We start from the raw sequence: 26,618 nt of genomic DNA on the forward strand, positions 1-26,618 counted from the left end.
TGATATCCAGATCTTCTTTCAGTGCCTTTCAGATATGGGCTCCACATTTTTTTTGTTTCTTTTTTGTTATATCTTAGGTCCTATTTCACTTTTATAAGCTTGGCTAATTAGGGCTGTTCTTCAAAATCCTTGAATGTGCTTGCCTAGAGCGGGGGCAAGATCTGGGGGTTGAACTCAAAAAGGACACCTGAGGAAATGATTACTGACTGTCAGTTTTTTTTTAAAAAAAGTGATTGATCTTCAAAATGCTTTCCAAGTCCTCCGCTGGTTGTATCAATCTCCTGCGGTAGTCACTAAATAGAATTCCATAGATTTGTGTCCTACTGTTTTTAATGCCATCAGCAATTGGGGACCTTCCACTATCTTTGGTGGGAATGTCTGATCACTGTAAGGTGTAAGTTTTTTCCACTGCTAAGCCTAATAACTGGACTATCCTTTTCACCAGACTCCAAGATGGCCTTGGAATTTTTTTTTTAAAGCATGACTCCTACCCACACCCTTATTAAAAGCTTGCTTCAGATTATCTTAGCAGCTTAATCAACCATAGTTAGTCATGTCTCCAACCTTTGCTTTATTTTAAAGCTAAATAAAATGTATATTCTGTTAATGAGAAGTTAAATCCTACTTTCTGATACACATAGTTTGAGGCCAAGGGCAGCTCCTGCAACTTAATCCATCTTCCTTACCATTTTCAGATGTTCAGAAAAGCCTTTTCCACTCTAACACACCAATAGGTAAGGAGGACATTTATATTTTATTAATCTACCCATTCTTCTTAGTTTAGATCTTGGTCAGCTGTATCAATCTTTTATGTGTGTTATATTATTTTAGTGATTTTGATGGATGGTTGTGCAGATGAAGGCCAGAGGAAACGATCAGCAACTACAATATCCACCTTTTCACTACCCCAGACTACTTTCTCTACCGATTAACAGTATATTTATAATTTGTAGTGTTTGTTTTTGTTATTAGTCAATATAGATTCCTAGGATTTATTTGAAATAATACTCATTCACAATATTAATAATTTAGCAAATTGTATTAGTAATCTCATATGATTCTGAACATTTTCAGTAACTGTTTCTCAAGGACCAGTTGTGTAAAATGGAGCTGGACTTTTCTGTAGTGTGTACCCAGCCTAAGGGGTATATTTATCAAGTTGCGACTTTCCGGCAGGTTTGAAAAGTAGAGATGTTGCCTATAGCAACCAATAGGATTCTAGTTATCATTTATTTAGTACATTCTACAAAATGATAGCTAGACTCTGGTTGCTATAGGCAACATCTTCACTTTTCAAACCCGCCAGAAACTCGCAGCTTGATAAATTTACCCATAAGTCTTTGTTTCAAGCACTTCAGCTATACCTGGTATTCTGCTTCTGCATGTTTTGACCTTGACTGGTTTGTGATCAAACCCTGACCTTGGCCTGGATTTGGTTTATTTTGACTTTATTCTCTTTGATTTTCTGTGAGCACCCCAAACTACTTCTGCTTGTGGGGTTCACACTTTAGAGACTTTCTAATCTCATACCTGCTCCTGTTATCTGCCATATAGACTTTAGTTATATTATTGGTTACATATTCTCACTCTGCATCATTTCATTTTACTCAGCAATCTGAGTTTTACCATTAACATCCAATTTAACCTGCTTTGTGTGTGCACAGACAGAGTGAATTTTTTGCTCAACTTCTCCCTACAAATCTCCCAGAAAATAAGTTTGCTCTAATTGTTTGACAATTGACCTTGGCTATAAACAAAGGAAATTATTAAAAATGCAATGGGTATTAATGCACTTTATTTTCAAAATGATTGATCCCACAATTTTATTTCTGTTAAAGAAAAATAGGAGGTTCCATTCTAAACGACAGAGTATGATTATATAATATCAATAAATAATTTTGAGAGTCATAATCAAGGAGGGCAGCCATCATGTGTTCCAACAGCCATTTGCACCCAGTAGTCCTTATTGTCAAAGACAACAAAACTGTACAAATTTTCACCACCTTTAAAGTAGCCATGTTCAGCTTCTCTCCAGGATACAGGACTGTCCGCAAAACCATGTACTATAAGGGACACCCAGTGACTCAATTTTGGTTCATCATAATAGTCACTGGAATGAAAAAAAAGGCAGCTTAAAGTATACCATTACATTAGCTATAAAAAAAATGGAATGGAGGGAAATGGTCTTTAAAAAGGGTGCTTGACATATCTTATCAAAGCTTACATTTAACATTATTGTGGACATCACTTTCATATAACTTCCTATTTGGTTAAAATATTTATAGCTTTATTATAAAAATACCTCTGAGGAAGTTCTGTAATAGGTCGAAACTCTTAGAACACGCATCAAAGGACACCTTCCTGGAGAATCCTGCAGACCACCAGGATCGTTTCACCAGTACTTTGTTGTTATTGTTTACAGATACGATTTTGAATAACTTTTTAAATTTACGTGTACTGATTAATTGTTTATTAAAAGTATTCTAATTCCGAGTGTGAATCTAAGGGATACACCATTGAAGATGCTACACAACTGCGTTATCCACACAGCAAAGATTCAGTGACAAATTATTTGCGGAGAAGCCTATTATTTTAATTTTATCAGCAGCAGCACCAATGATCTTTGCATAAATATACTACACTATGTATGACACTTTTTTCCCTATATGTCCATTTGTAAAATTACCATCGGAAAACAACAGGTACTAACTCTGCAAAGACAAATGGCATCCTGAACGTTCAATTGACTTTTTAATTGCCCTATTTCCCTGCAATACTTTCTGTCTATACTACTTATTGTGTATTTAATATTGTATGGTTTACTCATGAGCTAGCGCCATAGTCCTTACAATTATATATTTTAAAATAGGGGTCTATTTATCACAAGGAAATAAACCTTAAATCTAACAAAAGGGAGTGTACCGAAAACAAGTACTACCACTGTTATCTGACTGGTACTGCCATCTCAGGATGGCCATAGCTGCTGGTGCCATCAGGAAAAAAAAGATTTTATTATTAAGTATTTTTTGTGTGTGGGGAGGAACTATCTTCATTATTTTTTTCATTTTGTTTTTAATGAAGCTGGAACTGGCAGCCCCAGTGCGCATGCATGAGTCAGTGTTCTGGACAGTGTAGGCTCCCTTACAGAAGAGCAGGCCATTCGGTATCGCCAGGGAGCTTCCCCGTGGCATTTTATTGATAAATTGGGCACCCAATGATTTTCAATGGCTGCTAGGATATCTTCAATTTAGAAGGGTCTTAATAAATGGGCCCCATAGTTCAATAGCAATATAATACCATTATATTTGAAAATAGATTGCACCTGCCACACTTCAGTTCAAAATAAAAACAAAATATGCTTTGCATCTATGGTTTAAATGTTTTAATGAAACAGAAACCAAGAATACACCTTATTTAATATCATCCCAGTTGCTTTATAAAGCACTATACTGTTAAAGAGGGTTTGGCAGTAACAAGCGACATTGACTTCCATGTAAAGTAATAATCTTGATTGAAATTGACCACCATATGTGCTCAGAATCATCCTCCTAATGAGAATTGGTCTTTTAAACAAAGAAAGAAAATAAATAAATAAATAAATAAATGTTGAGGGACAACAAACATTGCACACATTCATCTTACCAAAGATGCTGCAGCAGCTGCTGTATCTTCACTGGAGTTATGAATCCAGTAATTGTGCACAAATGAGCTTGTTCGACTAGGATGTTAGGCTCTGGACAGCAAAAGCTTGATATGAAGCTAGATGACTCGTTAGTACTTGGGGAACATGCAGAAAACAAAATATGTAGGTTGGCACAGTGTTTAAAATGTGAATTACAAAAGGTGGTTAAAAAGTGCATTCTGATAGAGACAATATATTCCGATTTACATCAAACATTAATTACACCCAAAAATGAACATTTGTGTGGAATATCAAAAGTTATACCCCAACCCAAAAGGTTACTTACCTGGGGTCTGGCATGCATGAGGTTTAACGAGTGGCGTATGGTCCCGGGAGACGACTCCTGGTAGCATGTAACCCAGAACTTGTCTATGCAGCTCATGTATATTCAATCCCAGCATAGTAAAATTTTGGGATGGACCTTTTCTTTAAAATCATATTCAAGCTTTACTAAAGCCACAGTCGGTCCTTGAGAGTCTACTGGAGATCACAGTTTCAGCTTTCTATCTAGCGTTTCTCACAAGGTCAGTAAATGAAAGATCAATGAACTGAGAAGGCTACTAAAACACATTTTATTTCACCGGCACTTTGTATAAGTAATGCCCCAGTTACCAGAAAAATAGCATAAAACAGCACTCTGGTAGACAAAGTAATAAGCACTAAATAGAAATTTCTGCCAGGCTAGCCTTCTGGACAAGTTGCTGAATAATGAATGAGGCTTTATTCTTTTGGGCTAGTATAAAGTACATAATATCAAGCAACTTTTCAATGTCCACCACAGTGCCTTTATTCACTTTATTTCCCCTATTTAAATGGGTCAATGGCTTGTCAAAAGAGCACAGGGAATGATTATAGTTGCAGTTTTATAGCTCAGTAGATGTTTTTGTTTTATTTTTAACAGTCAAGTTATAAAAATTAGTTTCTGAAAAGTAACAATTACCTATAAATGCATGAAAACGCTGGCTGAGCACCTTACATTCAAGACATAGATCTGTAATGTGATTCTGATATCTATAATAATTACAGTATTGAATAGGTTATTCCTCCTAATATGCAAAAAGGAAAATATGTATATAGCATTATAATATAGACACAGAGAAATCTGCCAAGCACAATAACACAACTGATGGATATTATTGTGCAGACTGAATCCCCAGTTTGTCACAGCCTTGACAAGCACCTGCTAGAGAATAGTACACACACAGGACATTACAGACAATTACATATTAATTACAGAGAAGTGATTGAACGTTGACCTGTAGATATAGGTAATTTGGAGTAGCATACACTGGTTTGCAAGAGATGTAGTGGCTAAACATAGAAGCTGTAAAATGTTGCTGTCAAAAACTTTATGGCCAATATAAAGCAGGAATGATACAGTGATTATGATATAATCTGCAGTTTTGCCACCTGAAAACAATTGTGGGGGGTGAGGGGGAATTGTAGTACGGTAGATCTAATGTAATAATAAAATGCTAGAAAGTGTTAAAAAGGTATACAAATATTAGCTTACATAGGCACCAAAAAGCTTATCTGCACAGTAGACTATGTAAAAACGGCGAGACACAAACTCGATCCTTTAGACTACAGTACATACAGCAAAGTGTAAGATGTTTGCACTAAATAAAGTGATAACATTAAATTGCTAATGCCGACATTGAAAGGGAATATTTATCCATGACAAATTTTCAACTCTAACTACTCCACCTCAACTAGTACAAGAGTATGGTCACTCCAACACAACAATGACTACTGTCAAGATTTAGACTCCAAGGGGGGTATTCAATTGTTAGCGAGATCACTAAAATACTCACGCTCTAAAAATATTACCGTTAATATTGCGCGTAAATACCGTTAATACGGTAATTTACTCGCTGGATTTCAGATCGCAGCTGCTGAAATCCAGCGAGTAATTACCGTATTAACGGTAATATTTTTCGAGCGCGAGTATTTTAGCGAACTCGCTAACAATTGAATACCCCCCCCCAAAAGGTCTGTACTTTCCCAGCCAATGTTCATTTTCAGTTCACTCACGATTCATAACGTATGTAAATAGGATACATTTCTTTTTGCAGTATTTTACAAAAACAAAAAATTGTAAACACTGATGTACTTACCAGTCAATATTATTGCTAATAGCACCCAACCATTCAAAAAGCTCCACAGCACTGCATGATTCTTCCTCTTTCCCTTGTAACTGTCCACTTTTTAACACTGGGCATTGCAGATTCTTTGAAACACTAGAACTAATCTTAAATGGACACTTCTTGACAATATATTTTGAAAAGTAAGATATAATAGATGGAGCATCTGAAAAAATAATAAACAATCATAAAATCTACTTAGACAAATATAGATCCCATACCTGTATATGAGGATGTTAAAGGAAGAATAATGGATGATGTACAAAACTGTAAAAGAACTATTGGAATCCAATTGCTCCCCCCCTCCCCAGTCTCACACATTCACACCCCTGAGTGGTCTCAAGCTGTGCAAAATGGCGCACAAGTCCCTACAAAGGATACTTGTGTGCATGCGTATGTGAAATCACGTTACACACGTCATCAGATATACACCAATATATGGAGTGCATCCACCTTTGCGCAATATCATCCAGTGGCTGCACAGCATGCTGGGAATGCATATAAATGCCCGAGTTCAGCTCTCTTCTCACACTCACAACAACAACCCCACTCTCCCTCAGAACTAAGACACAGCGACAGATATATAGAGATGGAAAATGTCATACATTTAAACATATAATTATTTTTAATTTAAACTCTTATGAAACATCATAATTTGAAAGCAAATCAAAACTTATGCATTGTTGGAAACAGGTAATGTTTTCGGCACTTTGCAAACTATTTTAAAAGGTAAAAAAAAAAAAAAAGCTTTTTATGCAACAATTTAGCATTTGCATAACAAAGTATATGATTTTCCACAACAATAGCACAGGTGATGTATTACTGAGCAGAATAATGTATATATGATATAACTGGAGTGTTTATATATAACTATGTCCACCATGCTCTTTTTCACCCCCTTCATGTAGAATGCCATGTTGAGAGGGAGGTGTTTTGTCTAATTCAGCAGACACAGAAAGACTTATAGCTTGTCAGCTTTACATCTTTTAGAAAAGCACTGTGTGAATTGGTTGATTCATGCATCACTGTAGCTCAAATGACTGCAAAATGGGTTTTTACCCTGTATCTGATTAGGACACCGTCCTAAAGGTGTGAATTGAGCTTCAGCTGTCTATAATGCAGTGGGAAGGTGATACATTACTTTAACAGAGATGCAGTGGAAGATCAGGCAGACACTGAACAATGTTTTTATCTTTATTCTCCATATGTAAAAATATAAGTTTGAAAATTGTTAGTGCTTTTTCCATTTGTATTGCAAGTAGTATGCTAACCTCAAGAAACCAGTAACATTCCTACAAGTCTCTTGTGTCTATATGACTTGACAGAGGTGGGGGGATGCAACTTCTGAAACATTGTTGTTTAGTTTACTATTGTATAAAAGAAGATCTTCCAATGGGCAACCCAAGTGCTGCCCGTGTGTCTTGTAGTATTGAAGTTATCATTATACCAGATTGCTGCACAAAATTATGACATTCTGCTGGGGACAAAGGGTAGCAAAAATATTCACATCATTTCCATACAGCAATCCTTAAAAACCAATTGCAGACAGTGGTAGACGCCAGAAAAAAACCCAAAACATTCTGCCTATGTCACCAGGGAAATAGACGAGACAAAATCTTCTACAGTCAGTCTCATAGTGTCTGTCCTATTAATGTAAGAGAATGTGTAATTACACATACTGCAATTAGCCAAATTAATTTTAAAGCCAAACCTTCTCTTAATGGCACTAATTGCAGAAAGAAGAAGTTGTGTTCCACCATTGTCATCCCCAGTAAATGGATAGTGCCTTTGCTCTATTTGCTTTGGCAAACAAAGCCAGTGTACTGTAATACAAACTCCATCAATCCCACTTACATATGAGCCAGGACACCATCCGGCTATAAGCCCACAACAAAATACAGTTGAAAACAACTGTACATTGATTGACAATCATTATATCATGTAATATGATGTACTATAAAGCTAAACATGCTCTTTGAAATACATGTTACCTAACAATAGTGGAGTTTAATACCTGGGTTATCCCATGCAAGGAGGAAATCAAAAGCCAAAGGCTTTTTCTCTGTTAAGGCCCATCTCATACGCTGGAATTTCTTGCCATCAGGTGAAAGAACATCTGTCAGATCAATAGTAACAACTGCAAAGTGAAGTGCAAACATTGTTATTGCATTATGGGTAAAATACAATCACAGGTCCCTAAGTACATAACAAAACACCCACACTAAACTTACTGTATCGCATGGCATTTTTGCCAGAATATAGAGAAGGTTTGCCCTGCAGCCCCAATTCCTCATAGGTGTCTTTGTCTACAGATATAATAAGTTTTCCTAAAACCAATAAAAAAACAAGATAAGAATGACCTTAAATATGTGTTTTGTAATGCTGCAAAATTGTTATCATAGAATATTAATATATACAAAATAATGCATCATCTATGTGCGATGATTACTTTTAGGAACTAGTCAAATCAATGTTTATTACTCTGATGCGTTTTAGTGAGAGAAAACTGAAAGATACTAGTGTGTGTGTGTGTGTAAAAATATACATGGCTAGTAATGTCATCTTTCCCCTATGTAATGTTTATTGCTTCTTTGAAACATAATTAATGAACTACTTGCTAAATACAGTATTGGCATTTTATTCTGTTTCTATATGTACAGGTAAATGACTCATAGTGAAAAGTGTTCAGCTGTTTGTCAAATGATTTTAAAATAACAATCTAACCTCAACACAATTAAGATTCTCTTTGCTATATTTTGTTTTCTCAAATGCAAAGTCCCATACTGGTATTCAGCTTTATTTCATAATTTATTTTGTGTAGCTGCAAATCAGAAGTGATCACCATTAATTTGATGTAGTTTTGTGCTTGTCACCTAAGAAACCTACATGCTGGATGGTAGTATTAATCTTCCCATTTACTGTTTGATGTCAGAATATTGTATTACCTATTCATAAAATGCCATCTTCAATGACATCACTAGAAATAATTATACACAAGATACCTGTTGGTAGCAGAGCTGCAACGTTATCCTGATCAATCCTTGTGTTATATGAAAGCGCATAAAACAAACCTATAAAAAAAATAAAAAATAAAAATAAAAAAAAATAATAAATAAATAATGAAGAGACAACACCTAGCTTCCAATTGGGTTTATTGTATACCAATATCCTTACCTAGCCAACATTAAACTTCTGTGCTCTGTGCTTTTTTTCAATAAAAGATGGACACCTGCATAACCATATTCAGTTTTCCAAACAAAGGAATGTATTTCTGTACAATCACATCAATACAACCGAGAGGTATGTAGTTACCCAATTTTAGCATTCTGATGTTTAACGTTTTATATGTTGTTTATTCAAAACAGATTAGTTACTTTGCAAAAATTACAATATTTATCTAACAGAGCAGCAAGACATTTTCAGCGTAGGAAAGCTGTAGGATTTGAATTAAATGTCCTTAACTACAAATCAATCAGCTTCAATCAGAAAATTTTGGATTGAAAGACTTTCATTATTTTGTTTAGCTACATTTTGATCATATTGGATTAATTGACAACACATTTACTTTTAACAATTTAATAAACGTGATCGGATTCTAAGGATTAAACACAATAATGTAGCATTCAGGAGCCAGTCAGTAACTTCTAAGAACCAGCAGGATCTTTTAAGGAGGCAAAGTTGTGCATCCACTGATCTCAATCGAAAGAATATCCAAAAGTTGGCATGAGTCATATTTTTGTTTCAGGTGCATTTGCTACAGGACTTTTGGTCCAGCTCTCCTCTAAATTGTTTCTGAAACCATTGCAAATATATTTGTGAATGGTCCATTGTTCTTGAAGATCTTCAATATAAAGTTATTAAAATTGTAAGAGTACATTATCAACCCATTCATGGACATGCACTATGTTTTGAGTATAAATGAAAACATTAAAATGTAAAGTAAAACACAAAATATTTCACATTTATCTTACCTTTCTTTAGAAATTTGTTATTAAACTCTTCTGTTGTGAATTCATGCAATGGTAAGTTCTTCACCAAGTAATAATTCCCCAAACCATCAATCATATTCTTTAGTTTTTCTGGTAAACGCCCACATTCGGGTAACAAAATAGATACCTGATGCATATAATACAATTACAAGAGTATCATGATTGCAAAATAACAACCCAGATGTTTTATTTAGATATGGTAGCATTCTCTACTTAAGCAGTACACAAAGAATCTGCTTCCATACTGTTAATGAGCCTAGCAGTACAAAAGAGAAACATAATGGTAACAGACCGTGTACCTACATATCAAGCTTCAGCATAGGTTTAACACATATGAATCAGTACCAGATGCACAGCAGCCATTAAAAATGAACGTTGCAGGTCTTTATCATACTGGTGCATAGACCTGCAGCCTCCTGTTACTGAGCTCCTCTGTCCAAGGTACTGACAAACACATATATACAGCATGTATTTCATTTAGTCAGTTTCCCTCACCCAGTAATGGTGTTTAAAAAAAAAAAATTATAGAAGACATGCCCACTTTTTTCCATACTACTAGAAACTATAAGGTGGGGTCCCTCTCAAGGTTTACAATGAACAGTCAAATTTTCAGATATCCAGCTCCAGTATTAAATATAATGTCCACTTTGCAACAATACAGATTAGTGTCCTGCCTTTTTCAAATGTATTAGATAGTTGTGTGACTCCCTCCCCCCATGGATACCCCTAGACTTGATATGAGTTACAGGACCATGCTGTTTTGACATAAGGCTGGGAATTAGAATACACATTTGATACAATGGGACATCATAGGAGTGGAAAAGATACATTATGATGTCCGCAGCTCCTGTCCAATCAGGTGCCGTATTAACGTCCCATGACTTACAGGACTCCAGAGTTAAAAGTTGCAGTCAAGGGACGTAAGACTTGGTGATTAGGGAACACAGAATAAGATGTCATTATTAAACATGTTAATTAATGTAAGAGAAAATCCAGAACAGATATTCTGTCGCAGAACTCATAAACCAATGACAATGATGGTCTTCTTTAGTCACCATTCAACACAGGCACTTATTAAACAACTAGCCATTTCAAGCACACACTTTCAGATCAGACTGTGCTAATATGTCAGAGGTGTAACGTGTACTAAATCATATCCAGATTTTACGTCCCACCAAACTCTATACCTGCAGACCAGTGCTGTATTTTCTCATGCAAATGTTTTTCACTTTTACACTGGTAAAGGGTGCAATGCTCTATTAGTAGGTCGCATAATGTACAATGTGGTACTCACAGAGTAGTTGTAGTAGTGTGTCTCCACGTGTGAGACATGCCGAGACTTCTCCTGCAGGAAACTGGACTTCTCACATACAAGCAAATGCCGAGGACATGTCTGCATCGCAGGGAGCATCCTGACTCCCAAGTCCGCAAGGAGTATTGGAAAAGTTTGCTAAGTTTAATTACCAGATAAAAATACAAACAAATCAGACGAGGAAGGGGAGGGTTCAGACGACATTTCCTGCCTGGTGCAAGCATACAGACATATGCACTATGTACACGAGCGATTATACTGCCACCTGGTGTGGAGAGCGGTCAAGTGCAGCATTTCTCTCAATAATACATAGCTGGAGGATCGGACGCGTGTAAAATAATGGTTAACAATCTCATTAATAAGAAAGAAAGATTAAAACGCCGCTAGAGTTTACCGCATGTTCCAGATGTCAATATATTTAGGTGGAATTAGCTTAACATTAAATTAACACTGGAAGTGATCTGCAACTTAATGCAACTTTTTTTGGTATGTTAACTTCAGTGTCCGACTGGGGCATAAAGGGCCCTCAAGGGGAATGCAATGGTAGGCAGGGGCAGGCTGGGCCGAGGGCACATGTGCCCCTGGGCCGGTCCCATAGTTGGCTACCTAAGGCTGGGCCACCTGCATGTTTTTCATTTAAAATGGGCTGCTGAGTCGAGCTTTACACCCATTGGGCACAATGGGCAGGTGCCCGGGAGCCCTGCAGCCCAGGGGGCCCATCAGAGGCAGCGCAAAAAAAAAAATCCTGCCAAAAAAAAAGAAAATACTTACCTTGCGGTCAGCTGGCGATCCGCCTCCCTCCCTGGTCTCCTCCTCCGTGCGGCGCTCGCAGTGCATGTCGGGCATGACGTCATCACGCCCACCCGACATCCATTGCGGAGCGCCGCACGGAGGAGGAGACCAGGGAGGGAGCCAGATCGCCAGTTGACCGCAAGGTAATTATTTTCTTTTTTTTTTTTTACAGCGCAAAAACAATTTAAATCAGCAGGCAGCAGCAGTGCCTTGGAAGAAAAGTGAAGCGGATCGTATCGGAGAATAAGGTAAGTTAAGGGTTTTTTCTTTTTTCTTTAAATTAATACAAGGGACGCTGACGGCTGACCAGTGCATTAAAAAAAGTGATATATATATATATATATATATATACACACACATCACTTTTTTTTACACACACACACACACACATATATATATATATATATATATATATATATATAGGGGCCCGGTGCACTGCTTTGCACGGGGGCCCATAATGTTGTTAAGAGGGCCCTGCTTACACCCCAGGCTAAACCTTGCCAGCAATCCCCATAAAAGGGTGTGCCGCTGCTAAAGCACAGCACACAGCTGAGGGAGGGTGTAAGACAAAGCACATATTCTACTTTTAACATACTAATTTACCTAGGAATCACGGGGCTGCATCTTGCCACTCCTGAGTCCTCTATCCTCTGAGTTTGTGTGTTATCCTATTCTAAAAAAATAGAAGGCCTAAAAATATTCCAAGGGATGTAAAAAAAACTTCCATTTGGCAGCTTTATCCCCAAAGTAATCCAACCGGAACATGCTTAGCAAAACAAAAAAAGTCTTGAGGAGACGCCGCAACAGCTTCGGCATGCAGAAGCAACCTGCAGTAGAATGAAATTCTAAAAATCAGCAGGTCTTTTTATAACCTGGGGCTGCTTCCTCAATAGGTTATAAATAGATCTGACGGCTCGCATTGCTGTTTTAATGCTGGCAATGTAACTGTCAGCATTTTCACTGGCGGTATTTTATACATGTCAGTATTTTCTCCATGTAGGTATTTTCTCCATGTCAGTATTTACACTGTTGGGATTTTCTTGTCAGTGTCGGTATTTATATATGTATATACTATATAGACAAAAGTTTTTGGACGCTTGACCATTACACCAACAGGGACTGTAATGACGTATTCAAATACATATACTTTAATATGGAGTTAGCCCCCCTTTTGCAGCTCATTGTTTTATTAACCTATGGTAACCTCAAACCCTATTTGGTCCTATATGATCCTTTATGTTTTATAAGGATATACTTATGTGTGTCCCAAGAATGTTTAAACTGCTGTACTGTTTTAGCCTCCACCACCTCTAATGGGAGGCTATTTCACTTATCCACTACCCTTTCTGTGAAGTCATTTCTTCTCAAATTTCCTCTGAACCTACTTTCCTCCAGGTACAGTGCCTAGCCTTGTGTTCTAATACTTCACTTCCTTTGAAGAATGTTTCCCTCCTGTACATTGTTCAAACCCTTGATATATTTGCTCCAAACTATGCATATTGAGTTCTTTTAGTCTTTCCGGCTAAGTTTTGTGCTGTAGACCATGCACCATTTTTGTTGCCCTTCTTTGTACAGTTTCTAATGTATTTATATCCTACTGGAAATATGGCCACCAGAATTGAACACAGTGTTCTAGATGAGGCCGCACCAATGACCTTTACATTGGCATTACGTCTTTCTTTCTGTTACTGATTCCTTTCCCTATGCAACCAAGCATCTGACTTGCCTTCCTTATTACTTTGTTGCATTGCTTACCTGCCTTTGTCACCTGAAATAGTGACTCCTAGATCTCTTCCCTCCTCGATGCCATTAATACTATAGTTAGCCTTTGGGTTTTTGAAACCCAAGTACATGATTTTGCATTTTTTGGCATTAAACTGTAATTGCCACTCTCTTGACCATTCCTCTAGTCTACCTAGATCATCAATCATTTGTTTTACACCTCCTGGTGTGTCTACCCTGTTGCATATCTTTGTGTCATCTGCAAAAAGGCATACTTTACCTTCAATACCATTTGCAATGTCTCCAATAAAGATATTACAAAGCACTGGTCCAAGTACAGATTCTTGGGGCACTCCACTGGTAACCTTTCCTCCTGTGAATGTACTCCATGTACTATAACTCTCTGTTTTTCTATCCTGCAACCATGATCTTTTGCATTCTACCATTTTTTAGTCTAATCCCAAGCTTTCAAGTTTATTTAACAGTCTGCAATGTGGGACAGTGTCAAAAGCCTTACTATAATCTAGATAAGCTAAATCCACAGCCCCTCCTTCATCTATTACTTTAGTCAACCAGTCAAAAAAGTCAATATGATTTGTTTGACATGATCTCTCTCCAGTATACCCATGCTGTTTGTGACCCTGTAAGTTACTGGAATTTAGATATTCTGCAACTCTTTCTTTTAAGAATGTTTCCATCAATTTTCCTACTGCTGATGTAAAGCTCCCTGGTCAGTAGTTGCTTGCCTCTTCCTTGCTTCCACTTTTATGTAGTGGGACTACATTCGCTCATTTGCAGTCCTCTGGAATTACTCCTGTTGCCAGTGACTGATTGAATAATTCTGTTAATGGTGTTACCAATAAACCTTTAAGCTCTTTTTTTTATTCTTGGATGTATCCCATCTGGCCCCATTGATTTTTCCACTTTCAGTTTTGAGAGCTCTGTTAGGACCTTCTCCTCTGTAAATGTACTTGTCCCTTCCCCACTCTTTCTGTAGGGAACACTGAGCAAAAAAAAATATTACGACGACCTGCTATTACCTTGTCTCCCTCAATAAGACTCTCACTCTCTGTCTTTAGTCTTATTATTCCTCCTTTTGTTTTTCTCCTTTTACCTGTAAACCGGAATTTTTTTTACCCCCTTTACATAGTGCAAAGTAAAAAATAAATATATAAATAAGTGATATATATATAAGCTCTCTCCCAAATCACCAGCACAGATTGAATTTATTATGATTCTGAAAGAAAATGAGTGATGCATATCACACACTACAGACAAAGTGCACAGCATTAAATAAATATATATATATATATATATATATATATATATATATATATATATATATATATATATTGTGGCAAGAGCCTACTACTGCTGAAGCACACGCAAACAACTTCTTCCTTTTTATGTAGTTTTATTGTCAGGATGGTAAATTTTTTGACACCATACAGTTTTCATACCGATTCTGGAGGCCCTAAACGCTAGCTAGATAAAGACCAGCTCTCTAAAGACCAGCCAGCTTCTCCAGCGTTGGTTTCACTGAACAAATAATATAAGCAAGCTTTTATACATGATACTCCTCCCCCAGCCCTAGCTTGATGGGCAGGTGACACACCCACCTTCCCTTTAAGAGGAAATTCCCATCAATGGTTCTGTTTGCACTGACACAGACACACCCTGTTTGTTTGCTGTGAGGAAGGAGCTTTCAAACCATGTGAGTTAACCAAACATTAAACTATTGTTTTGGCACACATAAGTCTTCACCTGGTTTATCATCAATGTAGGTGCAAAACTGCACCAATGTTTTGCGTTTTGCTTGCATGCTTTCTCTGCATCTTGTCAGCTAAATGCCTCCCTTTGTTACAATATAGATATATATATAGATATATATATATATATATATATATATATATATATATATATATATATACATACACACACACACACATCATGGACAAAAGTTTTGAGAATGACACAAATGTTATTTTTAACAAAGTCTGCTGCCTCAGTTTGTAGAGTGATCAGGTGAATTGCGATTAATTTCAAAGTCCCTCTTTGCCGTGACAATGACCTTTGTCCCCAATACAACATTTCCACTGTATTTCAGCCCTGCCACAAAAGGACCAGCTGACATCAGGTCAGTGATTCTCTCGTTAACACAAAGGAGAGTGTTGACAAGGACAAGGCTGGACATCACTCTGTCATGCTGATTGAGTTACAATAACAGACTGGAAGCTTTAAAAGGAGGGTGGTGCTTGAAATTGTTCTTCCTCTGTTAACCATGGTTACCTGCAAGGAAACACGTGCAGTCATCATTGCTTTGCACAAAAAGGGCTTCACTGGCAACAATATTTCTGCTAATAAGATTTCACCTAAATAAACCATTTATTGGATAATCAAGAACTTCAAGGAAAGAGGTTAAATAATTGTAAAGAAGGTTTCAGGGCACCCAAGAACGTCCAGCAAGCGCCAGGTCCATCTCCTAAAGTTGATTCAGCTGCAGGATAGGGACACACCAGTGCAGATCTTGCTCAGGAATGGCAGCAGGCAGGTTTGAGTACATCTGCACGCACAGTAGGTCGAAGACTTTTGGAGAATGGCATGGTGTCAAGAAGGCCAGCAAAGAAGTCACTTCTCTCCAGGAAAAACATCAGGGACAGATTGATATTCTGCAAAAGGCACAGGGATTGGACTGCTGAGGACTAGGATAAAGTAATTTTCTCTGATGATTTCCCTTTCAGATTGTTAGGGACATCTGGAAAAACGCCGGTCCAGAGAAGGAAAGGTGAGCGCTACCATCAGCCCTGTGTCATGCCTACAAAAAAGCATCTTGAGACCTTTCATGTGTGGGGTTTCCCTTTCCAAGGGAGTGGGCTTACTCACAATTTTGCCTAAGAACACAGCCATGAATAAAGGATGGTACCAAAACATCCTCCAAAAGCAACTTCTCCCAACCATCCAAGAACAGTTTTGCCATAATGCAAAAGTGATAACTAAGTGGCTCGGGTATCAAAACATCAAAATTTTAGGTCCATGACCAGGAAACTCCCCAGACCTTAATCCCATTGAGAACCTGTGGTTAAGCCTCAAGAGGCGGGTGGACAAACAAAAACCCACAAATTCTGACAACCTCCAAGCATTGATTAGGCAAGAGTGGGCGGCTATCAGTCAGTATGTGTTCCAGAAGTTGGTTGACAGCATCCCATGGCGAATTGCAGAGGTCTTCAAAAAGAAGGGTCAACACTGAAAATGTTGACTCTTTGCATAAACTTAATGTAATTGTCAATAAAAGCCTTTGACACGTGTGACATGCTTGTAATTTTACTTCAGTATATCCTAGCAACATATTGCAAAAAACACTGAAACAGAGAAGTTTCTGAAAACCAATACTTGTGTCATTCTCAAAACTTTTGTCCATGTCTGTATATATATATATATATATATATATATATATATATATATTTATATATATATATATATATATATATATATATATATATATATATATATATATATATTTATATATATATATATATATATATATATATATATATATATTGTGGCAAAAGCCCGCTACTGCAGAAGCACATGCGAACAACTTCTTCCTTTTTATGGTGCTTTATTGTCAGAATGGTAAATGTTTTGACACTGTATACTTGCACAGCAATCATGGAGACCCTAAACACTAGCTATACATAGTACAGCTCTCTCTCAGAACCAGCCAGCTCACCCAGCGTTGGTCTCCATGCACAAATGATATAAACAAGCTTTTATACCTGATACTCCTCCCCCAGCCTTAGCTTGATGGACAGGTGACACACCCACCTTCTCTTTAAAAGGAAACGCCCATCACTGGCTCTGTAATTCAAACAGACACACCCTGTCTGTTTGCTGAGAGGAAGGATTTCAAGTCATGTAAGTTAAACCAAATTTAAACTATTGCTTTTCATACATAGGTCTTTACATTCAATCTAGGTGCATTACAGCACAAATGTTTTACTCTACTTCCCTGCTTTCTCTGCATATTGCCAGCTAAATGCCTCCTTTTGTTACATATCCCTCCACCTAGCGTCTCCAAGTAGGGGGATGCGGACTTCGCAAGGAGCGCATATTTTCGTGACAACGCATCTGCATTTTTGTGTAGAATCCCGGGTCTATGTTCTATTGAGAACTTGAAAGGTTGCAGTGCCAAGAACCAGCGGGTTACCTTGGCATTTACCTCCCGGTTGTTCTGCATCCATCTCAATGGTGCATGGTCTATTATTAAGGTGAACTCTCTGCCTAGGAGATAATAGCGCAGAGCTTCTGTAGCCCATTTTATGGCGAGACATTCTATCTCCACAGTGGCATATTTTTGTTCCCTTGGAAGCAACTAACAGCTTAGGTACAGGACAGGATTTTCTACTCTATTCTTCTCCTGTGACAGGACTGCACCTAAGCCAACACCAGAAGCATCAATTTGGAGGAAGAACCTCCGGGTAAAATCCTTTGCTTGTAGAACTGGGGAGGAACAAAGAGCTAACCGAAGATCAGACCAGGCGGTTTCTGCAGAGTCAGACCAGGTTAATCTATCTGGACAACTTTTTTTTAACATGTCCGTTAGTGGAGCAGCTCTAGTGGCGAAGTGGCTTACAAACCGCCTAATTTTTGACTGCCTCCACTTTGTCTAGCTGGGGTTTTACACACCCCCAACCAACAACGTATCCCAAATATTTGGCTTCTCTCATGGCTATGGCACATTTCTCTGGGTTAGCTGTTAACCCTGCTGACCTTAATGAAGCTAAGACCGCCTCAACTTTGGCTAAATGTGATCCCCAGTCTGGGGTATAAATCACTATATCGTCCAGGTAAGCGACTGCATAAGCTGTGTGAGGTCGTAGCAATTTATTCATGGCCCTTTGGAGGGTGGCAGGTGCCCCATGCAATCCAAAGGGTAGGACTTTATATTGATAGAGACCATCAGGGGTGGAAAATGCAGTCTTTGGCTTGGCCGTGGAAGTCAGGGGAACTTGCCAATAACCCTTTGTTAGATCAAGGGTTGTCAAATAATTGCTACCAGCAAGATTTTCCACTAGTTCATCCACACGTGGCATCGGATAGGCATCAAACTGCGACATACTGTTTAGGCGCCTAAAGTCATTGCAGAACCTAATTGTCCAATTGGGTTTTGGTACAAGCACAATGGGACTATTCCACTCACTAGTGGACTCTTCAATCACATCTAACTGGAGCATCTTCTCGACCTCCTTTCTCACGTCCACCCGTCTAGCTTCTGGAATACGATACGGCTTCTGCTTTACAATGACTCCTGGCGCAGTGACAATGTCGTGTTCGATTAAGGTAGTGCGCCCAGGAATGGAAGAGAAGACATCCCTGTACCGGCGAATCATTTCTTCAGTCTGTTGTCTCTGCTGAATGGACAAGGCTGGCTCTATGGGCACTTCAGACTTTTCAATGGCAGTACTCACTACCTGAGAAGAGGTTTCCTCATCATTCCAAGGTTTAAGGAGGTTAACATGATATATTTGCTCCTCCCTTCTCCTACCTAACTGGCGGACTCTGTAATTGACAGGACCGACAGCCTCTAGAACTTCATATGGACCCTGCCAATGGGCGAAAAGTTTGCTTTCCTGGGTGGGAACCAGGACTAGGACCTTGTCCCCAGGCTTGAAAGATCGAACAACAGCACTTTTATCATAACTTTTTCTCTGTCGTTCCTGAGCCTCTTTTACATGTTGCTGCACAATGGGCCCTATCTTTCCTAGCCTCTCATACATTTGGGACACAAATTGGACCAGATTTGGCTCCCTGGGCCCTTGCTGCTCCCACCCTTCTTTTAACATATCCAAGATACCCCTGGGCTGTCTCCCAAACAATAACTCAAAGGGACTAAACCCTGTTGAAGCTTGAGGTACCTCACGGATGGCAAACATCAAATAGGGAATAAGAGTGTCCCAATCTTTTTTTTCTTGAGCCACTGCTTTCCTGAGCATGTGCTTTAAAGTGCGGTTAAAGCGTTCCACCAAGCCATCTGTTTGTGGATGGTATACAGAGGTGTGAAGCGCCTTAACCCCTAGTAACTGGCAAATGTCCTATATCAGTTTAGACATGAATGGAGTACCCTGATCTGTGAGAATTTCTTTGGGCATTCCCAAGCGTATAAACATCAATACAAGTTCTCTAGTTATGGTGCTGGACTTTATGTTTCGTAGGGGAATTGCCTCTGGATACCTGGTTGCATAGTCAAGCACCACTAGTATATATTGGTGCCCACGTGCAAATTTTTCCAGTGGCCCCACAAGGTCCATAGCTATCCGTTCAAAGGGAACTTGTACTATTGGTATTGGAATGAGAGGTGCCCTGTACATGGGTTTGGGACAGGTTCTCTGACAAATGGGACAGAACTGGCAATACTTTTTCACTGCCATGTGTACCCCGGCCCAGTTAAACCTAAGCAGAACTTGTTCCCGTGTTTTATCCGCCCCTAGGTGTCCCCCACAGACATGTGTGCGTGCTGCCTTTAACACTAGGGTTACATGGACCTGACGAACCATTAATTGTTCTACTTTTGCCCCCTGCACATTAGCAACTCTATACAGGAAATAATTTTTAACAATAAAATATGGTATACCTTCTGCAGGCTGGGCGGCTTTCGCTACCCCATTTACCTCAGTCACACTTTTAAAGGCATGTTCCAAAGTGGCATCATTAAGTTGGTCTCGAGCAAAGTCCTGCAGAGGAAACAAAATTGGTATTGCGGACTAGTCCGTATCCTCACTGACAGGCGTGGTGGGCTCATCTGCGAGATCACCGACCATGTTTCCCCGCAGGTGGATGCTTTTGTGGAGCTCCTGCTGTGACTCCCAGGATAGCATTCCGGTTTGGCGGTTCCTAAAGATCGATGTCCAGATGTTGTGGATCTTTAGGCGGTTCCTTTAAGACCGGGCTTCCGACCGTTGCATCAGTTGCCGGCATGTCCGTCCGGATCCGCTCACCGAGGACATCATTAAACAGTGGGAAGTCTCGCCCCAAAATGAGTGGATATGGGAGTTTAGGTGCTATGGCAGCTACCACCATAACAGTTTTGTCTTTGAGTGTGACTGGTAGTATTGTTCTTTCATACTCCTCTGTCGTGCCATGTACGCAAAGAACCTTCACCTTGGGCAACCGAGAAGTTACGGTTTCGGGTAAGGCAGAGCTGGAAACCAATGAGAGTTCACTCCCCGAGTCAACCAAGGCCAGAACAAGGTTCTGGTTGATAAGCACAGTCACCTGGAACAAACAAGGACTTCCTGATGTGGGACTCATGGTAAAACAGCTTGGAAAAGCAGGCCCAATATGTGCCACGGAACAGTCCATGGGTTCCGGTAGTTTAGGACACTCTGCCTTAAAGTGGCCTAGCTCACCACATTCAAAACACTTCAGATTAGGCAGCTTTGCACCTGGCCCTCTGTCCGTAGCAGTTTTGTCATTGGGCCCTGTAGCAAGGATTGTCAAACCTGGCTTTTGGCGTGGCAGCGGCTTTGGCACAAATGCAGGTTCTTTAGTCATTTGCTGTAGCGCACAAAACCTTTCTACCACGGTGGCAAGCTCTTCATAAGTGTGTGGGTCTGATTGCAGAACCCACCTTTGCAAATCGCGGTTCAGCCCCCGGATGCAGTAATCTATCGCCAGAACTTCAGTAATCCGAGAAGGCGAATTCTCCTCAGGCTGCAGCCATTTCTTTAAAATTTTAGAAAGCTCAGCCACTTGCGCTCTGAGCGGTTTTTCTTTATCATAGCGCCATTGGTGATAGCGCTGGGCTCGGCCTGGCCCGGAAACTCCAATGCGAGTCAATATCTCAGACTTTAGGCACAGATAGTCAGAGGCCCGTTCCTCATCTAGATCCATATAAGCTCACTGAGCTTCACCATTCAGATATGGCGCCAGCCTCTCAGCCCAATCTTTAAGAGGCCATTTTGCCCTTTTTGCAAGTCTCTCCAAGGACACCAGATATGCTTCTATGTCATCACCTGGCGACATTTTCTGGAGAACAGGACCAAGTGGTTCATTTCTGTCATGTCTCACCTGGCTTAACTCTTCTCTTAAGAGCCTTGTGTTTTTCACCTGTGCCTCGGCAACTCGTAGCATCTGAGCTTGCTGCTGTTGCTGCGCAGCGGCCACATTCACGAGGGTTCTCAGTACTTCCTCCATGTTGACGTCTGCGCGGGTTGGGTAGCGGAAACTTGCTTCCCGGAGTATCCCACTCCTGACACCACTTGTGGCAAAAACCCGCTACTGCAGAAGCACACGCGAACAACTTCTTCCTTTTTATGGTGCTTTATTGTCAGGATGGTAAATGTTTTGACACCATATACTTGCACAGCAATCATGGAGACCCTAAATACTAGCTACACATAGTACAGCTCTCTCTCAGAACCAGCCAGCTCTCCCAGCGTTGGTCTCCATGCACAAATGATATAAACAAGCTTTTATACCTGATACTCCTCCCCCAGCCTTAGCTTGATGGACAGGTGACACACCCACCTTCTCTTTAAAAGGAAACGCCCATCACTGGCTCTGTAATTCAAACAGACACACCCTGTCTGTTTGCTGAGAGGAAGGATTTCAAGTCATGTAAGTTAAACCAAATTTAAACTATTGCTTTTCATACATAGGTCTTTACATTCAATCTAGGTGCATTACAGCACAAATGTTTTACTCTACTTCCCTGCTTTCTCTGCATATTGCCAGCTAAATGCCTCCTTTTGTTACAATATATATATATTACTATACATTTTGTTTAATGTGTTGGTGATTTGTGAGAGACTCTATATACAGCGTATTTAAATATTTATTTTTTACTTTGCACTATGTAGAGAAGGTAGAACTTTTTTCAGTATATAAGTGAGAAAAACAGGAGAAAAACAAAAGGAAGAGTAATAAGACTTAAGACAGAGTGAGAGTCTTTATTTACGCAGGCAGGAAATATACTAATAATAAGAAAAAGAAATGGAAGCATTACAGGAAATTCAGAACTGGAGTGACACAATTGTGAAACCCTCAGATAAAGGAGGGTACATTGTGCTGTGACCCTGCCTCAAGTATTTGAAAGAGGTCTGTTGACAACTGAACAACACAGAATGCTATAAGCGCTTGATTTTCAATCCGACAACCAATTTCTTATCCCTGTATAATTAATTGATAACGCTTACCATGCAGGAACAATGCTGAAAACAGATCTTTACTTTCTCCCAGTTACTAATCCAAAAATACCTGCCATCTATATGCTACCTAAAATTCATATAAATGAATTAAACCCTCCCGGGAAACCCATCGTCTCGGGAATGGGCAGCTTGACGGAGAATGTGAGCAAGTAAATTGATCTCCACCTTCGCCAGTATGTAACTAGTTTGGACACCCTGGATGTACTGGACAAAATTAATAATATTACCGTTAATCCTACAATGAAACTGGCATCTTATTATGTTGAATCCTTATACAGTAACATCTCTCATGAACAAGGTGTAAATGCGGTATGTTACTTTCTTGATATGGCCAGAAAAATCTGAGTGACTTCTTGATTAGATTGTTAAGATTTGTCTTGACTAAGAACTATTTTGTATTTGAAGATACCGTAAATTCTTTTTGCAAATTAGAAGCATTGCAATGGGCACATTATGTGCGCCAACATGCGCAAATCTCTTTTTGGGATGGTGGGAGCAAGAAGTAGTCTTCTATGAGAGAAATGTAAAATTCACCAGCCATATCAGTCTATGGCTGAGATATATAAATTACATCCTGGTACTTTGGGAAAAAGACGCCATTAACAGCTACACTTCACCAGCTCTCACTTTCCACTGGTAATTGAAGATATCCCGAAAGAGGAACTTTTGAGGATGAGGCGCAATTGCTCTGAAGAAGAAACCTATAAGACAAGAGCCAAAGAATAGATAGATTACATCATAGAGGATATAGTCACAAAGTTATCCGCAAAGCAGATAAAGTAGTCAATAATAGGGATAGAGAAACACTCATATATCCTTTACCGAAACTTGAGTCAAGAGACTCGAAGGTGCGATTAGTGGGGACCTTCTGTGCGGAATGGACATTGCCACAATATTTCAAAAACATTGAAGTATTTTGTTAATGGATGAGGACTTGTGTTCTGGATTATAAAATCTCCATTACATAGAGAAGGGCAAAACATTTAAAAGATCATCTTATACATAGTTCCCTATCTCCTGTAAAGAACCAAACGGATAGGAGACCGTCTGGTTTCGATAGATGTGGACGTTGTATGGCGTGTCAATATATGGTGCAAGTCAAGGAATATACTGACAAATACTCCAGGACCTGGCATATAAAGGGAATCTTGAATATATATATATATATATATATATTTATCAGACAATTTTTGGTTCTAAAAGTTTTAAATAAAACTTCTGGTAAACAAAATATTATTGAAAGAATCAAATACATTTGTCCTATACAACTTTTAAATACACACAGTAATAGTTCCATGACTTGCAATAGTGTTTTGAAAGGTTTTGAAAACAACTATATTTAACCAGGTAGCTGCTTCTTCATAGCCTATGTATCATAATATTACTATACACATATAACTCATTGTGTCATATTAAGATTTTTCATAACTTCTTTTTTGTCTTCTGATTAAGGTTGCTTCACATTTTTTAAATGAATATAATATTAATATTAACCAGTAGAGTGCACCATTGGCTCAGCTTTGGAGGACAGTGTTTGCTCCACCTTCTGTGTTTAGTTATTTTATAATAATATTGCTGAGCAGGATAATGGTAAAACATCATGTCTTATAAATAATGTAACACCTCTTCCCTGTGCCTTTTCTGTTTCTGTACCTCTGTGCAAAGTAAGGTCTCTCACTCGTTTGTTACAACAGGTCCAATGAATGTTCTTTTTTTGGAATGTTTTATGCAGTTTCTGCCTCCATTTCCAAGACTTGCCTCCTTCTCATTTTTCCATATATGTTTTTTTAAGAATGGGGTTGGAAGGGTTGCAGTGAGAAACAATGGCAATTGGGTTGGGTGTGTGGGAGTATTTAACAAAACAAATGATTATTTGTTGGTGGATTAACAAAGGCATTGAAATATCAATTTCAAGGATTATTTCCACAGTGTGATAAAAATGTTTGCTACTTAAAGCAAGCGGTAGATATTATTTCTCAAGCTGAAAAACATAGGTTATGTTTTGAGACTTTAACAAAATCTATTTTATCTGTATGTTTTTTGTACTGTCAGCATATTCTTTTTCTGTTTTATATCAATAATACTTTTGAACATGTGGATTAAAATACTGTGGGGGGGAATTGAATTCCCCACGTTGTTCTAAAGAAAAATGCTGGGTGCGCATTATTACTGTTAGTACAGTAATTTCAACATGGATTTCTGCTCGCGGCTGAGGGAGCTGCAACTACCGTACTTACAGTAATAATGCGCAGCAATTACCGTACTAACGGTAATTGTGTGCACCCCATGTGGGGAATTGAATCTCCCCCTATATGTCTTCTCTTTGCATGTTTGGAATCTACTGAACTTTTGCCTTTTTTTGTTAGTCTACCTGAGGGCAAAAGCTTATCTCAGATTTATTTATTAGCAGATAATTAGATAGGATCTACGTATTACCCAGTACTTTACAGAGAATATTTTTTATCATTTACACCAGTCCCTGTCCTGGTAGAGGTTACAATTTATTTTCCCTACTACTCAGAAACACACACACGCTAAGGTTATGGTTGTCAGAAGGTAATGTCTTTGAAATGTTGGAGGAAAACAAAGCATGTCCATAAAAATTGGGGAGAAAATACAACACAGATAGGGCTCTGCTCGGAATAGAACCCATGACCCCAGCGCTGTGATATCTGCTTTTCTTTTTTTGATATTTTTTGAGCATCTATAGTAAGGATGGAAGTTTGGTAAAAAATGAATTGCTATCTGGTTATATATTGGAATAACAAACCAGAAGAAACAATAAGCATAGACGTCACTATATGCAAGGTATATAATGTTTTGCTTTGTTTTATTTTGTTTTTGTGTTTTGTTTTTTGTGTTTTTTTTTTCTTTTGCATTCAACACCTGATATTTCATCGAAATTTTTTTTTTGTTTTTTGTTTTGTTTTTGTTTGTGGTAGCAGTTGAGTAAGTTCATCTATCCCACATATATTAATCAGGTTTTTTTCATATGGTGATATGCAGGCCCGGCGCTCCCATTAGGCAAGGTTAGGCACTTGCCTAGGGCGCCGGGCTCTGGAGGGCGCCTGGAGGGCGCCACAGATTAAAAATTCCTTTAAAACTGTGCGGCGACCGCTGACCATACCTTTCACGGCCGCCGCACAGCTTCAGATACATCCACAGGGAGGGGGGGAGGGACGATTGATTATCACCACCGCCGCCTCTCTGCTCCGTCTCCTCCCCTCCACTCACTGACTGTCAGGCCGTGACATCATCATCACGGCCCGACAGTGTCAGTGAGTGGAGGGGAGCAGACGGAGCACAGAGGAGGCAAGTTAAGGTAAGAAAAGACAGGGGGGGGGGGGGCCGATTTTGAAAATGGTGCGGGGGCGCCGATTTTGAAAATGTGCCTAGGGTGCCAAGGACCCTAGCACCGGCCCTGGTGATATGCCTCTTCCAATTGACCTATTTTTGTCATCTAATGTTGAGGCTATGATTTCAAGAATAATCTGCCACAAGCTATTAACAGTTTTATTCATAACATCTAACATTGATATAGTTGAATAACAATCAAACTTATTGCTGATTATTGTTGAATACTCATGACAAAAAAATATAATTTAATATGCAATAGCAACACACATGATTGTTATGCAATAAACAGACACGTGGATTAAAACATACAGTAGAGGAGGATCAGCAAAAGGGGACTTTTGAAGTTCATACATATGGTGGAATTTAAAATTTGGGTGTTAAATAGTTGTAAAAGAAAATGTATTTAGTATCCCA

General features: G+C 39.0%; 1 protein-coding gene across 1 annotated transcript; it reads right to left on the reverse strand.

Moving 5' to 3' along the window:
* Positions 1–1,784: 1,784 nt before the first annotated feature.
* On the reverse strand, positions 1,785–11,348 carry RPP40 (ribonuclease P/MRP subunit p40). The gene is made up of 8 exons (XM_075213012.1): positions 11,110–11,348; positions 9,798–9,942; positions 8,829–8,897; positions 8,058–8,153; positions 7,841–7,963; positions 5,800–5,992; positions 3,643–3,777; positions 1,785–2,110 (listed from the first exon to the last, which is right to left on the reverse strand). The coding sequence occupies exons 1-8, from the start codon at positions 11,224–11,226 to the stop codon at positions 1,912–1,914; spliced, it is 1,077 nt and encodes a 358-aa protein (XP_075069113.1). The 5' UTR covers positions 11,227–11,348; the 3' UTR covers positions 1,785–1,911.
* Between the last annotated feature and the right edge of the window lie 15,270 nt (positions 11,349–26,618).

Source organism: Mixophyes fleayi, chromosome 5 (assembly GCF_038048845.1).
Source record: "Mixophyes fleayi isolate aMixFle1 chromosome 5, aMixFle1.hap1, whole genome shotgun sequence".
NCBI classification, from domain to species: domain Eukaryota; kingdom Metazoa; phylum Chordata; class Amphibia; order Anura; family Limnodynastidae; genus Mixophyes; species Mixophyes fleayi.